Genomic DNA, 17,079 nt, shown 5'->3' with positions numbered 1-17,079 from the left:
TTACCGGCAGGTTTTTGAATAGCTTGTATACCTTTACCGCCAAAGTTTTGTGCAGCTCCTTGAAGTATACCACCAAACTTTTGCGCAAATCCTTGGGCTTTACCACCTGGTCTTGGTGCAACTCCACGAGCTTTATCCCCAGGTTTTGGTGTAACCCTTTGAGGTTTACCACCACGCTTAAATGCATTTTGTCTTGTAAATCCTTGAAATTTGCCGCCAATACTTTGTCCAACTCTTTGTGGAGTATCCTCTTCAACTTCCTCGCAAGTCTTTTTAACAAAGGATTAAGCCTTTGAATCATGTTTTTTGCCGTTTTTATACTGAGTTGAGTAGAGCTCACAGAGTATATTAACTTTGATTGGATAACGGTTGTTTGTACAGGTATGAAGGAATCGAGATAGATATAGACTTCCATATATCAAATCATCAGTATCGAAAAAAAATTTGATTTAGCCATGACCGTCCGTCCGTCCGTCCGTCTGCCCGTTAACACGATAACTTGAGTAAATTTTGAGGTATCTTGATGAAATTTGGTATGTAGGTTCCTGGGCACTCATCTCAGATCGCTATTTAAAATGAACGATATCGGACTATAACCACGCCCACTTTTCGAAATAGAAAATTTCGAAACACAGAAAAAGTGCGATAATTCATTACCAAAGACGGATAAGGCGATGAAAATTGGTAGGTGAGTTGAACTTATGATGCAGAATAGAAAATTAGTAAAATTTTGAACAATGGGCGTGTCAACGCCTACTTTTATAAGAAGGTAATTTCAAAGTTTTGCAAGCTGTAATTTGGCAGTCGTTGAAGATATTATGATGAAATTTGGCAGGAGCGTTACTCCTATTACTATATGTATGCTTAATAAAAATTAGCAAAATCGGAGAACGACCACGCCCACTTTTAAAAAAGAAATTTTTTTAACGTCAAATTCTAACAAAAAATTTAATATCTTTAAAGTATATAAGTAAATTATGTCAACATTCAACTCCAGTAATGATATGGTGCAACAAAAAACAAAAATAACAAGTAAGGAAGGCTAAGTTCGGGTGTAACCGAACATAACATACTCAGTTGAGAGCTATGGAGACAAAATAAGGAAAATCAATCTGGGGTAACCCTGGAATGTGGTTGTATAACATGTGTATCAAATGAAAGGTATTAAAGAGTATTTTAAGAGAGAGTAGGCCATAGTTCTATGGATGAACGCCATTTAGGGATATCGCCATAAAGGTAGACCAGGGCTGACTCTAGAATTTGTTTGTACGATATGGGTATCAAATGAAAGGTGTTACTGAGCATTTTAAGAGGGAGTGGGCCTTAGGTCTATCGGTGGACGCCTTTTCGAGATGTCCCCATTAAGGTGGACCAGGGGTGATTCTATAATGTGTTTGTACGATATGGGTATCAAATGAAAGCTGTTAATGAGTATTTTGAAAAGGAGTGATCCTTAGTTCCATAGGTGGACGCCGTTTCGAGATATCGCCATAAAGGTGGACCAGGGGTGTCTCTAGAATGTGTTTGTACGATATGGGAATCAAATGAAAGGTGTTACTGAGCATTTTAAGAGGGAGTGGGCATTAGGTCTATAGGTGGACGCCTTTTCGAGATATCGCCACTAGGGTGGGTCAGGGGTGACTCTAGAATGTTTGTACGGTATGGGTATCAAACGAAAGGTGTTACTGAGCATTTTAAGAGGGAGTGGGCATGAGGTCTATAGGTGGACGCCTTTTCGAGATATCGTCATTAGGGTGGGCCAGGGGTGACTCTAGAATGTTTGTACGATATGGGTATCAAACGAAAGGTGTTACTGAGCATTTTAAGAGGGAGTGGACACTAGGTCTATAGGTGGACGCCTTTTCGAGATATCGCCATTAGGGTGGGCCAGGGGTGACTCTAGAATGTTTGTACGATATGGATATCAAACGAAAGGTGTTACTGAGCATTTTAAGAGGGAGGGGGCATTAGGTCTATAGGTGGACGCCTTTTCGAGATATCGCCATTAGGGTGGGACAGGGGTGACTCTGGTATGTTTTTGTACGATATGGATATTAAATTAAAGGTATTGATGAGGGTTTTAAAAGCGAGTGGCCCTTAGATGTATATGTGAAGGCGTTCTCGCGATATCGACCAAAATGTGGACCAGGTGATCCAGAAAATCATCTGTCGGGTACTGCTAATTTATTTATATATGCAATACCACTAACAGTATTCCTGCCAAGATTAAAAGGGCTGTTGATTTCGCCTTGTAGAACTTTTTTATTTTCTTCTACTTAATATGGTAGGTGTCACACCCATTTTACAAAGTTTTTTCCAAAGTTATATTTTGCGTCAATAAACCAATCCAGTTACCATGTTTCATCACTTTTTTCGTATTTGGTATAGAATTATGGCATTTTTTTCATTTTTCGTAATTTTCGATATCGATAAAGTGGGCGTGGTTATGGTCAGATTTCGCCCATTTTTTATACCAAGAAAAAGTGAGCTCAGGTAAGTACGTGGGCTAAGTTTAGTAAAGATATATCGGATTTTGCTCAAGTTATTGTGTTAATGGCCGAGCGGAAGGACAGACGGTGGACTGTGTATAAAAACTGGGCGTGGCTTCCACCGATTTCGCCGATTTTCACAGAGAACAGTTACCGTCATAGAATCTATGCTCCTACCAAATTTGAGAAGGATTGGTAAATTTTTGTTCGACTTATGGCAATAAAAGTATTCTAGACAAACTGAATGAAAATGGGCGGAGCCACGCCCATTTTGAAATTTTCTTTTATTTTTGTATTTTGTTGCATCATATCATTACTGGAGTTAAATTTTGACTTAATTTACTTATATACAGTAAAGATATTAAATTTTATGTTAAAATTTGAATTAAAAAAATTTTTTTTTTAAAAAGTGGGCGTGTTCTTCATCCAATTTTGCTAATTTTTATTTAGCACATATAGAGTAATAGTAGTAACGTTCCTGCCAAATTTCATCATGATATCTTCAACGACTGCCAAATTACAGCTTGCAAAACTTTTAAATTACCTTCTTGTAAAAGTGGGCGGCGCCACGCCCATTGTCCAAAATCTTACTAATTTTCTATTCTGTGTCATAACGTCAACCCATCTACCAAGTTTCGTCGCTTTATCTGTCTTTTGTAATGAGTTATCGCACTTTTTCGGTTTTTCGAAATTTTCGATATCGAAAAAGTGGGCGTGGTTATAGTCCGATATCGTTCATTTTAAATAGCGATCTGAGATGAGTGCTCAGAAACCTACATACCAAATTTCATCAAGATACCTCAAAATTTACTCAAGTTATCGTGTTAACGGACGGACGGACGGACGGACATGGCTCAATCAAATTTTTTTTCGATCCTGATTATTTTGATATATGGAAGTCTATATCTATCTCGATTCCTTTATATATGTACAACCAACCGTTATCCAATCAAACTTAATATACTCTGTGAGCTCTGCTCAACTGAGTATAAAAAAGTGGCTCCGCCCTTTTTCATTTAATTTGTCTAAGATACTTTTAATGCCATAAGTCGAACAAAAATTTACCAATCCCTGTGAAATTTGGTAGGCGCTTAGATTCTAGGACGGTAACTGTTTTCTGTGAAAAAGGGCGAAATCGATTGAAGCCACGCCCAGTTTTTATACACAGTCGGCCGTCTGTCCTTCCGCTCGGCCCTTAACACGATAACTTGAGCAAAAATTGATATATCTTTACTAAACTCAGTTCACGTACTTATCTGAACTCACTTTGTATTGGTATAAAAAATGGCCGAAATCCGACTTGACCACTCCCACTTTTTCGATATCGAAATTACGAAAAATGAAAAAATTCAATAATTCTATACCAAATACGAAAAAAGTGATGAAACATGGTGATTGGATTGGTTTATTGACGCGAAATATAACTTTAGAAAAAAAATTGTAAAATGGGTGTGACACCTAACATATTAAGTAGAAGAAAATTAAAAAGTTCTTCAGGGCGAAATCAAGAGCCCTTGGAATCTTGGCAGTAATACTGTTCGTGGTATTACATATATAAATAAATTAGCGGTACCCGACAGATGATGTTCTGGGTCACCCTGGTCCACATTTTGTTCGATATCTCGAAAACGCCTTCATATATACAACTACCACCACCCCTTTTAAACCCCTCATTAATACCTTTAATTTGATACCCATATCGTACAAACAAATTCTAGAGTAACTCCTGTTCCACCTTTATGGCGATATCTCAAAAAGGCGTCCACCTACAGAACTAAGGTCCACGCCCTTTTAAAATACTCATTAGCACCTTTCATTTGATACCCATATCGTACAAACAAATTCTCGAGTCAGCCCTGGTCCACCTTTATGGCGATATCCCTAAATGTCGTCCACCTATAGAACTGTGGCCCACTCCCTATTAAAATACTCTTTAATACCTTCCATTTGATACACATGTCATACAAACACATTCCAAAGTTACCCTAGGTTCATTTTCCCCAATGGGGATTTTCCCTTATTTTGTCTCCATAGCTCTCAGCTGAGTATGTAATGTTCGGTTACACCCGAACTTAGCCTTCCTTACTTTTTTTATTTAGTTTTTTGACAACAGTCTGAACAGCACCTCGAACAAGATCTCCAGTCTTTTTTGCAAACTTCTTGAGGTGTCCAGGTTCCTCCTGTTCATATTCTTCTTCCGCATAATCTTCCTGTGTATTTTCTTCCTCTGTAGGTTCCTCCTCTGCATACTCCTCCTCTGCATATTCCTCCCCGCTCAATCCTCTTCGTCAGATTCCTGTGATGCACAGTTATGCATAGCATTCGGGTGGGAGTGTTTTTATGAAACGTTTTATTTCACTTCTATTGGATTCTACATAAAACTCTAGAGAAAAATTCAGTATATCGTGACTGTAAAGTTTATTTCGAAAAGAAATCGTCTAGTTTCTCGTACAAGTAAATGTCTCCACAATATTTTGAATTATCGAAACTTGGTGTTGTTTACATTCTTTACGACCTATGTTCAAAGTGTGGTAAGAATTTATAGATGTGAACTTGGTACTCATATTGTACAAATCCTGTTTAATATTTAGATCCACAGCTCCAAAATATTCCGTTGTCTTGAAACGGGAGGTAACTCATATCTCAGTTTGAGTCCTTCGCAGGCTCGAAATGGACTTAAGATCTATGTTACGACCGTCTGGTGAAATATTCACATTATTCACCCAGCAGAGAAACGCAATAGTGCCGAAGTAATGCAGATATCTTACATTAAGTGATTGTACGAATTCTCATTCTGTCCCCACACACCGCCTTCAACTGACATTTTTAACATTATTATGTCCTACGAAATGTTGCTTTGCCTGACTCTCCCCCAAAATCGCTGCAGATCAAAACAAGGCGAATCCATGCCAGGTGTTGACAAAGTGCATTCAACCAATTCGCCTCGCGGAAAAAAAAAACAACAATTTTCATGGATTTCGATTAACTGACATATTGTAGTATAAGGCGTTGTGTGGAAAATAATCAAGAAGAAGCAATCAGCTGTTTTGATAACAACACCAGGTACTGAATTGCCTTAGCTCAGAAATTATTGTGGCAAGTACCTGCAAGTAGCAACACAAAACAAGCGATTTTTATAATATTCGCCATGCTTTCGCGGATGGGTAAGTACAAGTAAATATAAACCTCTGCAAACTTCTGCTAACGTTCGAATCACTAAACTGTTGAATAAATTACTCCACTATTCAATAATGCAAAATGGCCTTTATTCAAGTAATTCACAATATTACTACTTCTCGACAGATAGCGTGCTTAAATCAAACTCATTGCTGATTGCTCAGATTGCGCTCTTTTATTCTCTTCGATTTCCTCGTTCCATACTTCTAGGCGCTTCTATTTCTAGAATTTACTCGTTCACCAGCTACAACTACAGATGCACGATTTTATAGCTTCTCGCAAAGCTCATGCTCGTGTATATTTGAGTGATACTTGCACAAATGATTGCATACTTTCGGGAGTATCTCAGATATATGCATGAGTTTGAAGCTTTAATCCGATGACTTGAGGAATATATGACAAAAATCCTCTTTTCTGAAAAATATGTTGTATGAGGAATAAATGCTATACTGGTCCGATACGGCCGGTTCCGACAAATGTCTAATCGGACGCCTAAATATACCCGCTCATGAAATTTTATCAAGATAGCTTAAAAATTGAGGGACTAGTTTGCATACAAACATACAGAGGGAGATGGCTAAATCAACTCATCTATTCATCCTGATCTTTTCGGTATACTTAATGGTGGGTCTATTTCTTCTCCTTTAAGGACTTACAATTTTGAGATTAGCAGGTATCCAATAGTTTGTATAGAAACCCTAAATATCAAAAAACTTAACTATTATAGGTGGAGGGATAGAATTGAATATAATATTACGAGCAAGAGTGAAAGTCCAGGTAGGAACGAGTGTAAATGAAACAAACATTTTCAACTCCCTATATATATGCTTTGCTATATATATTCCGTATATGATTTTGTTTACGTGGGAGAGGTAGAAAGAGCGAAAGTGGGTGTGAGGGTGGTAGAGAATGAAAGTATGAGTATAAGTTTTTTTAAATGTTTTATTTTCAAGTTTTTAGTATTTACAATTTTTGTTGTTATATCGGCCTACTGATTTTAAGATCGCGGGTTCGAATCGAGCTCAAGGCCTAACAATAATTTTTTATCATTATTATTGTTATGATAAATTTTTCCTTAATTGAAAAAAATTTTAAATTAGAATAGAAGAAAAAAAAAAATTTTTTAGACAACTGCCAAAGCTCGTTGTATAGATCCATTTCGGGAACTGCTAAATTCCTTCATCGGCAACGTTTAGGCTCCGCTGCTATAACCATTCAGCCACCACAGCGGTTTTTTGTTTGTCTTCATTAATCCTACTTCTATTCTGGTTCGTGCCAATTGATATTCACAACACTGCGACATCTGTTGCAGAATGGCTGTGAAAATTGGACTTGTTTGTTGGTAATGCTGCCATAGTGTCATATTTTATTGACACTTTTTTCCCCGTGCTCTGGGATGTATTAACAATTTTTGTTGTTATATCGGCCTACTGATTTTAAGATCGCGGGTTCGAATCGAGCTCAAGGCCTAACAATAATTTTTTATCATTATTATTGTTATGATACATTTTTTCTTAATTGAAAAAATTTTTAAATTAGAATAGAAGAAAGAAAAAAATTTTTTAGACAACTGCCAAAGCTCGTTGTATAGATCCATTTCGGGAACTGCTAAATTCCTTCATCGGCAACGTTTAGGCTCCGCTGCTATAACCATTCAGCCACCACAGCGGTTTTTTGTTTGTCTTCATTAATCCTACTTCTATTCTGGTTCGTGCCAATTGATATTCACAACACTGCGACATCTGTTGCAGAATGGCTGTGGAAATTGGACTTGTTTGTTGGTAATGCTGCCATAGTGTCATATTTTATTGACACTTTTTTCCCCGTGCTCTGGGATGTATTAACAATTTTTGTCGTTATATCGGCCTACTGATTTTAAGATCGCGGGTTCGAATCGAGCTCAAGGCCTAACAATAATTTTTTATCATTATTATTGTTATGATACATTTTTTCTTAATTGAAAAAATTTTTTAATTAGAATAGAAGAAAGAAAAAAATTTTTTAGACAACTGCCAAAGCTCGTTGTATAGATCCATTTCGGGAACTGCTAAATTCCTTCATCGGCAACGTTTAGGCTCCGCTGCTATAACCATTCAGCCACCACAGCGGTTTTTTGTTTGTCTTCATTAATCCTACTATCCTATCAATTGGCACGAACCAGAATAGAATACATAATCCTTCCAAAGACTTTACTCGACTATTTCGATCCTTGCGCAATCTGGTGTTGTTTTTTTATACCTGGCTTTCTATTCATGTATGCATTATGTGTTCCAAATATGATCCAAATCGGACCAAAAATATTTTTTTTTAAATATTTCGATCCACGTGCCATCTATCGGAGTTTTTTCTTATTATTGCATTGGCATCTTGTTCTGAAATATATTCCAAATTTCTAGCGTGTAGCTTATCGGGCAGTTACTTAAATTTTAATTACAAAATTTGTAGACAACGGTAGGCCGGCCGCTACACAGATTCAAGCTAAATAAAACCGTTTAAAAATAAACAAATTTTGAAAATGGGCGCGGCACCGCCCCTTATTTGACCAGGCATTTTCGCCATTTCTGGAGCTATAGTTCGAACATTTATTTATTTCCAATATTTCGAATTCAGGCTAACTTTTACCAAATGTTCCTGATGATCTTAAAATCTGAAATCTCTCTTTTAAAAAATAATCGCAGTTTGAGAAAAAAACATACATTTTTTTATTTGAAATCCAAGTTGTTCTATCAATGTAAGCTAACATACATATAAACACAAGAAAAACATCCTTTTTACGAATATTTTCCGCTACTGCGATTGCCATTCTCTGGTGACCTCTTAATTAACCGAAAAACGTTTTGAGTTTACCACCAACTTTTTGTGCCCCTCCTTTAGTCTTACTACCATCTTTCGGTTCATGTCCTTGGGCATTACCACCTGCTTTTGGTGCAGCTCCTTGAGTTTTACTACCGAATTTTTGCACAACTCCTTGAACTTTAGCACCAATTTTTTTCCCTACTCCCTGAAATATACCACCATTTTTTTTTGCAACTGCTTGAGGTTTACCACCAAGTTTATGTCCTACTCCCTGAAATACACCACCAGTTTTTTTTGCAGCTCCTTTAGGTTTACCTCGAACTTCTCGTGCACCTCCCTGAGTTTTAGCTCCAACAACTTTTGTTGGAGTATATTCTTCATCTTTATCACCATCACATTCTAAGCATTTACGAACAGGATTAATTTTTTTAATTACTTTTTCTGCAGCTTGTTTTGCAATGCTTTTGCCGGCAGCGAGGACAGCGCCTTTAGCAAAATCCCCAGTCGCATGTGCAAACTTCCTGAAGGTTCCAGGCTCGTCTGTTTCAGATTCCTCCTCTATATGTTCATTCTCTGTGTTTTCATCCTCTGTATTTTCTTCTTCTGTATATTCATCCCCTGTAGCTTCATCCTCCGTATAATCCCCCTCCGTATAATCCCCCTCAGTTTCGTCAGATTCCTGTGACTCACATTTCTGCACAGCCAGCGCTGAAATTATATTTTGTTATTAGTTAATTGTATGTATATATACATTATGATAGGCGTGTTTTTTTGGAAAGTTTAAATTCAACATATATTTGGACTCTGCCTTTGATTTTAGGGAAATGTTCAATAAAGCGTAACTGTAAAGTCAATTTCGAAAGAAGCTGACTAGATACTGCATACTCTTTATCAACACTGTGTAAAGAGTCGTAAGGAATAGTAGACGTGACCTTTAAACACATATTGTAGAAAACCTGACTCATGTTTGGATCCACAGCTCCAAAATATCTCGTTGTATTGGTTACTCATATACCTTTTGCGCCCTGAACCATATTCACTGGCTTATGTAAGGATTATTTCAAAATTTTGCGATCTCGAAATGAGCTTTTAAGAACTATGCTGAAATGGTCTGGTTAAATATCTATATTACTGCCTCCCCTCCCTGCAGCGAATCGCACTAGTTCCGAAGTAAAGCAGAGCTATTGCACTACACACAAAAAAATTGTGTCCAATATTAACACGGTTCAGATTAATACCAAACCTAATTTTGGAGTAAACGATTTTTCTCGTTGTATTGTGTACGGGTACATGTTAAAAGAATGTCTCAATGCTATGTCTTAAGTCCCGGCCGACCAAATTTTTTTTATTATTTTTTTTAATGCTTTCTTAACTTGTTCAATCTTAGGTGGTTCGCTGCCTTTGGTTGATCAATTTAAATAAATATTTCCCTGTCTTAAGCACTACTGGTATAAGGATAACTGTTCCGCTCTGCTTCCGATTAGCATCAGTTGGAGATAGTCATTATGGCAGTAGTGCGAAACTGTCGCTTTGCGTGACTGTCTCCACCTATCGCTATAGGGCTGATTAGTTCAGAAGGTATTGTGGCTTACCTGAAATTAACCACATAAAGCAAGCGATTTTTATAATATTAGCCATGTTTTCGGGGACGACAGTGAACCAGTAAATTTAAATCCGACTTTAAATGAACTGTTCTTTTAACGTTTTTCTTATTTATACAAGATTTTTAATAACAGGATTTTGTAATTATAAATAATAATTTTGAGCGAATGCGCTGGCATGTTCGAAAGTGCAAAGAGCTTATGTAATTAAAAGTGTTCTAGGTACCAACCGAAATTCTGGTTTCTTAAAAAAAAAAATTGCCGAACATTTCTCGCATATTGTTTAAGCTTTTATTTGGGTGTGTGAGAGACAGAAAAAGAACAAACAGGCGGACAGTGTTATTGAAAATAAGTGCAAATATGGAAGGACTTAAAGCAAAAAAAAAAACACTTAATAATAAATAACAAATAAAAATAAATACAAGTCTCGTTATACTTTTAAGGAGATCTATCACGAGTTTCTGTTATAATTTGCGTTTTCCTACGAATCGGGAATTTTAAAATTCCATCGAAAATTTTGGCCAATTTCTAATCCAGTGTTACTCAACTCCATCAGAGCTGTGAATGCAAACGTAACATTTTTGTGTGTAAAAGGGGAAAGTTTGAGTATAAAATGTATTCCCTGTAAACATTTTAACTCGTAAAAGGAGTAGTAGGAGGAAGGAAAAGAAATGAATCCTAAAGCGGAGCGCATACGCTCTTAATGAACGCACCCAAGAGTCCGAAATCGTCCGCCTTGAGCGATATGTCATATATCATACCATCATCTGCCGGATTTTTTGTTAAAACTTTCAGTCATTATTCGGTGGTGAGAGGACAGCGTCTACTACTTCGAGCACTCACGCCATTCTGCCACACGTTTTTTTTTTAGATCTCGTTGTGTTTGAGGGCTCGCTGGACAACTTCATATACTGTCAGCAGCAACTGTACGTTATGAGGGCGAAATGTGCTGCCATTGTGCAGGTCAGACCAATGATTGTTCTCAGTGAGCAGGTTTGAGAGCCGAGTAAAATAATCTTCTGGTGCAACAACTTACATGCTAAATTTTTGGATGATATGTGATATATATTGGAACGATTTTCCGTTATCCCTTGTCAAATTTCATTTCGAGACAAACCAGTTCCGGTGTTGTGCCATAGTGTCGAATTTCATTCTGATCTGTTGCAGTCGTTTGTATAGTTGTGTATATTTATGTGTATGTTCTGTGTGTTCAGAACCGAAGGTTTTTTTTACTGATCGACTGACTGAGGCAGAAAAAGGTCATTAATTATAGTCGTTTTAATGGTTTTTATTGAGCGATTTGTGTGGCTGAGTAAGGCAGGTAAAAGTCAGTAAATCTAGTCGTTTGACCCTCTTTGTGGGTTTATTGCTTTGGTGCGTTTACTATTTTGTGTATATTTGTTGTTGTGTGTGTGTCTGTTGTACCTGTCTGATTACTATGTTTCGTGTAAGCAAGTTTTAAAGGCTCAAATATTGTGTTTATCTGTTCTTTTTTATTCTACCGTCGAATGTTTTCTGTTTGTAGATTTGCATGTTTTCGAATACGTTGAGACGTCGTCCTTTTACTTGTATGTGAAGGACCCCAACTGTTTTATTGATGTTTGCTGGGGAGCATTAATTTTCGACCATGTGATTCGTGAAGTTAGACTCTGATACAATGTTTGGATTCCGTGTTTTTTTGTTGTAATCTCTAATGTGTTCTCTGAACCTCGTTCTTATTTATCGTCCTGTTTGTCCTATGTAACTGTGCTGGCATTGGAATTTTCAATTCAACAATAAAATATATAGACAAATAAACGGGCTTGGAATGCGAAGCCCCATAAGCCATTCTTAAAAAGAAGAATAAGGCTATTACGCTACCTAAAATAATCTTAAGATCTATGCTGATGATGCAAAAAATTTATGTTACTGCCTAATGCATTCAAATAGCAACGCAAAACAAACAATTTATTATAATATTCACCATGTTTTTGCTGACAAGTAAGTACTTACGTGTAAATATAATACCAATTTCGCTGCGAACTGGTCTCTCAAAATTACATCAGCCAGCAGACACTTCGTGAAAACACGACCTACGACTTCCGAACGACTTGGATAATTGATATTACATTTATTGGCAATTTAATACCGCAAAAAAAATTAAAGCTGCGTCCGGTTCCGCGAAACGGGAGTGTCTGCTAGCTTAAGACTCAAGCCAGCAGACACTTCGTGAAAACACGACCTACGACTTCCGAACGACTTGGATAATTGATATTACATTTATTGGCAATTTAATACCGCAAAAAACAAATTTAAAGCTGCGTCCGGCTGCTAGCTTAAGACTCAAGCCAGCAGACACTTCGTGAAAACACGACCTACAACTTCCGAACGACTTGGATAATTGATATTACATTTACTGGCAATTTAATACCGCAAAAAAAAAATTTAAAGCTTCGTCCGTTTCCGAGAAACGGGAGTGTCTGCTAGCTTAAGACTCAAGCCAGCAGACACTTCATGAAAACACGACCTACGACTTCCGAACGACTTGGATAATTGATATTACATTTATTGGCAATTTAATACCGCAAAAAACAAATTTAAAGCTGCGTCCGGCTGCTAGCTTAAGACTCAAGCCAGCAGACACTTCGTGAAAACACGACCTACAACTTCCGAACGACTTGGATAATTGATATTACATTTACTGGCAATTTAATACCGCAAAAAAAAAATTTAAAGCTTCGTCCGTTTCCGAGAAACGGGAGTGTCTGCTAGCTTAAGACTCAAGCCAGCAGACACTTCGTGAAAACACGACCTACGACTTCCGAACGACTTGGATAATTGATATTACATTTATTGGCAATTTAATACCGCAAAAAACAAATTTAAAGCTGCGTCCGGCTGCTAGCTTAAGACTCAAGCCAGCAGACACTTCGTGAAAACACGACCTACGACTTCCGAACGACTTGGATAATTGATATTACATTTATTGGCAATTTAATACCGCAAAAAACAAATTTAAAGCTGCGTCCGGCTGCTAGCTTAAGACTCAAGCCAGCAGACACTTCGTGAAAACACGACCTACAACTTCCGAACGACTTGGATAATTGATATTACATTTACTGGCAATTTAATACCGCAAAAAAAAAATTTAAAGCTTCGTCCGGCTGCTAGCTTAAGACTCAAGCCAGCAGACACTTCGTGAAAACACGACCTACAACTTCCGAACGACTTGGATAATTGATATTACATTTACTGGCAATTTAATACCGCAAAAAACAAATTTAAAGCTGCGTCCGGCTGCTAGCTTAAGACTCAAGCCAGCAGACACTTCGTGAAAACACGACCTACAACTTCCGAACGACTTGGATAATTGATATTACATTTACTGGCAATTTAATACCGCAAAAAAAAAATTTAAAGCTTCGTCCGGCTGCTAGCTTAAGACTCAAGCCAGCAGACACTTCGTGAAAACACGACCTACAACTTCCGAACGACTTGGATAATTGATATTACATTTACTGGCAATTTAATACCGCAAAAAACAAATTTAAAGCTGCGTCCGGCTGCTAGCTTAAGACTCAAGCCAGCAGACACTTCGTGAAAACACGACCTACAACTTCCGAACGACTTGGATAATTGATATTACATTTACTGGCAATTTAATACCGCAAAAAACAAATTTAAAGCTGCGTCCGGCTGCTAGCTTAAGACTCAAGCCAGCAGACACTTCATGAAAACACGACCTACGACTTCCGAACGACTTGGATAATTGATATTACATTTATTGGCAATTTAATACCGCAAAAAACAAATTTAAAGCTGCGTCCGGCTGCTAGCTTAAGACTCAAGCCAGCAGACACTTCGTGAAAACACGACCTACAACTTCCGAACGACTTGGATAATTGATATTACATTTACTGGCAATTTAATACCGCAAAAAAAAAATTTAAAGCTTCGTCCGTTTCCGAGAAACGGGAGTGTCTGCTAGCTTAAGACTCAAGCCAGCAGACACTTCGTGAAAACACGACCTACGACTTCCGAACGACTTGGATAATTGATATTACATTTATTGGCAATTTAATACCGCAAAAAACAAATTTAAAGCTGCGTCCGGCTGCTAGCTTAAGACTCAAGCCAGCAGACACTTCGTGAAAACACGACCTACGACTTCCGAACGACTTGGATAATTGATATTACATTTATTGGCAATTTAATACCGCAAAAAAAATTTAAAGCTGCGTCCGGTTCCGAGAAACGGGAGTGTCTGCTAGCTTAAGACTCAAGCCAGCAGACACTTCGTGAAAACACGACCTACCACTTCCGAACGACTTGGATAATTGATATTACATTTATTGGCAATTTAATACCGCAAAAAAAAATTTCAAGCTGCATCCGGTTCCGAGAAACGGGAGTGTCTGCTAGCTTAAGACTCAAGCCAGCAGACACTTCGTGAAAACACGACCTACCACTTCCGAACGACTTGGATAATTGATATTACATTTATTGGCAATTTAATACCGCAAAAAAAAATTTCAAGCTGCATCCGGTTCCGAGAAACGGGAGTGTCTGCTAGCTTAAGACTCAAGCCAGCAGACACTTCGTGAAAACACGACCTACAACTTCCGAACGACTTGGATAATTGATATTACATTTATTGGCAATTTAATACCGCAAAAAAAAAATTTAAGCAGCGTCCGGTTCCGAGAAACGGGAGTGTCTGCTAGCTTAAGACTCAAGCCAGCAGACACTTCGTGAAAACACGACCTACGACTTCCGAACGACTTGGATAATTGATATTACATTTATTGGCAATTTAATACAGCAAAAAAAAATTTTAAGCTGCGTCCGGTTCCGACAAACGGGAGTGTCTGCTAGCTTAAGACTCAAGCCAGCAGACACTTCGTGAAAACACGACCTACGACTTCCGAACGACTTGGATAATTGATATTACATTTATTGGCAATTTAGTACCGCAAAAAAAAAAATTTTAAGTTGCGTCCGGTTCCGAGAAACGGGAGTGTCTGCTAGCTTAAGACTCAAGCCAGCAGACACTTCGTGAAAACACGACCTACGACTTCCGAACGACTTTGATAATTGATATTACATTTATTGGCAATTTAATACCGCAAAAAAAAAATTTAAAGCTGCGTCCGGTTCCGAGAAACGGGAGTGTCTGCTAGTTTAAAACTCAAGCCAGCAGACACTTCGTGAAAACACGACCTACGACTTCCGAACGACTTGGATAATTGATATTACATTTATTGGCAATTTAATACCGCAAAAAAAAATTTAAAGCTGCGTCCGGTTCCGAGAAACGGGAGTGTCTGCTAGCTTAAGACTCAAGCCAGCAGACACTTCGAGAAAACACGACCTACGACTTCCGAACCACTTGGATAATTGATATTACATTTATTGGCAATTTAATACCGCAAAAAAAATTTAAAGCTGCGTCCGGTTCCGAGAAACGGGAGTGTCTGCTAGCTTAAGACTCAAGCCAGCAGATACTTTGTGAAAACACGACCTACCACTTCCGAGCGACGTGGATAATTGATATTACATTTATTGACAATTTAGTACCGCAAAAAAAAATTTAAAGCTGCGTCCGGTTCCGAGAAACGGGAGTGTCTGCTAGCTTAAGACTCAAGCCAGCAGACACTTCGTGAAAACACTTCCTACGACTTCCGAACGACTTGGATAATTGATATGACATTTATTGGCAATTTAGTACCGCAAAAAAAATTTAAAGCTGCGTCCGGTTCCGAGAAACGGGAGTGTCTGCTAGCATAAGACTCAAGCCAGCAGACGCTTCGTGAAAACACGATCTACAGCTTCCGAACGACTTGGATAATTGATATTACATTTATTGGCAATTTAATACCGCAATAAAAAATTTAAAGCTGCGTCCGGTTCCGAGAAACGGGAGAGTCTGCTAGCTTAAGACTCAAGCCAGCAGACACTGCGTGAAAACACGACCTACGACTTCCGAACCACTTGGATAATTGATATTACATTTATTGGCAATTTAATGCCGCAAAAAAAATTTAAAGCTGCGTCCGGTTCCGAGAAACGGGAGTGTCTGCTAGCTTAAGACTCAAGCCAGCAGACACTGCGTGAAAACACGACCTACGACTTCCGAACCACTTGGATAATTGATATTACATTTATTGGCAATTTAATACCGCAAAAAAAAAAATTTAAAGCTGCGTCCGGTTCCGAGAAACGGGAGAGTCTGCTAGCTTAAGACTCAAGCCAGCAGACACTGCGTGAAAACACGACCTACGACTTCCGAACCACTTGGATAATTGATATTACATTTATTGGCAATTTAATACCGCAAAAAAAATTTAAAGCTGCGTCCGGTTCCGAGAAACGGGAGTGTCTGCTAGCTTAAGACTCAAGCCAGCAGACACTTCGTGAAAACACGACCTACGACTTCCGAACGACTTGGATAATTGATATTACATTTATTGGCAATTTAATACCGCAAAAAAAAATTTAAAGCTGCGTCCGGTTCCGAGAAACGGGAGTGTCTGCTAGCTTAAGACTCAAGCGAGCAGATACTTCGTGAAAACACAACCTACCACTTCCGAGCGAATTGGATAATTGATATTACATTTATTGGCAATTTAGTACCGCAAAAAAAAATTTAAAGCTGCGCCCGGTTCCGAGAAACGGGAGTGTCTGCTAGCATAAGACTCAAGCCAGCAGACTCTTCGTGAAAACACGACCTACAGCCTCCGAACGACTTGGATAATTGATATTACATTTATTGGCAATTTAATACCGCAATAAAAAATTTAAAGCTGCGTCCGGTTCCGAGAAACGGGAGTGTCTGCTAGCATAAGACTCAAGCCAGCAGACGCTTCGTGAAAACACGACCTACAGCTTCCGAACGACTTGGATAATTGACATTACATTAATTGGCAATTTAATACCGCAAAAAAAAATTTAAAGCTGCGCCCGGTTCCGAGAAACGGGAGTGTCTGCTAGCATAAGACTCAAGCCAGCAGACTCTTCGTGAAAACACGACCTACAGC

At 38.2% G+C, this 17,079-nt stretch overlaps 1 protein-coding gene across 1 annotated transcript; it reads right to left on the bottom strand.

The window, feature by feature from the left end:
* Positions 1-8,344: 8,344 nt before the first annotated feature.
* LOC137251697 (uncharacterized) lies at positions 8,345-10,157 on the bottom strand. Its single transcript, XM_067786464.1, has 2 exons — positions 10,055-10,157; positions 8,345-9,170 (listed from the first exon to the last, which is right to left on the bottom strand). Exons 1-2 carry the CDS (start codon positions 10,098-10,100, stop codon positions 8,488-8,490), a joined length of 729 nt encoding a protein of 242 aa, XP_067642565.1. The 5' UTR covers positions 10,101-10,157; the 3' UTR covers positions 8,345-8,487.
* Positions 10,158-17,079: the final 6,922 nt, after the last annotated feature.

The sequence above is a fragment of the Eurosta solidaginis genome, chromosome 5 (assembly GCF_040869045.1).
Source record: "Eurosta solidaginis isolate ZX-2024a chromosome 5, ASM4086904v1, whole genome shotgun sequence".
Lineage (NCBI taxonomy): Eukaryota > Metazoa > Arthropoda > Insecta > Diptera > Tephritidae > Eurosta > Eurosta solidaginis.
The sequence above is the reverse complement of the archived record's forward strand: the minus strand, read 5'-3'. Positions and strand labels throughout refer to the sequence as shown.

What these genes read in the sequence shown, in the direction of transcription:
- LOC137251697 (XM_067786464.1), bottom strand. Translation starts at nt 10,100, where the DNA reads ATGGCTAATATTATAAAAATCGCTTGCTTTATGTGGTTAATTTCAG. An exon ending in CTTTATGTGGTTAATTTCAG is followed by an intron (nt 9,171 to 10,054) that starts GTAAGCCACAAT and finishes ATATAATTTCAG; the next exon opens with CGCTGGCTGTGCAGAAATGT.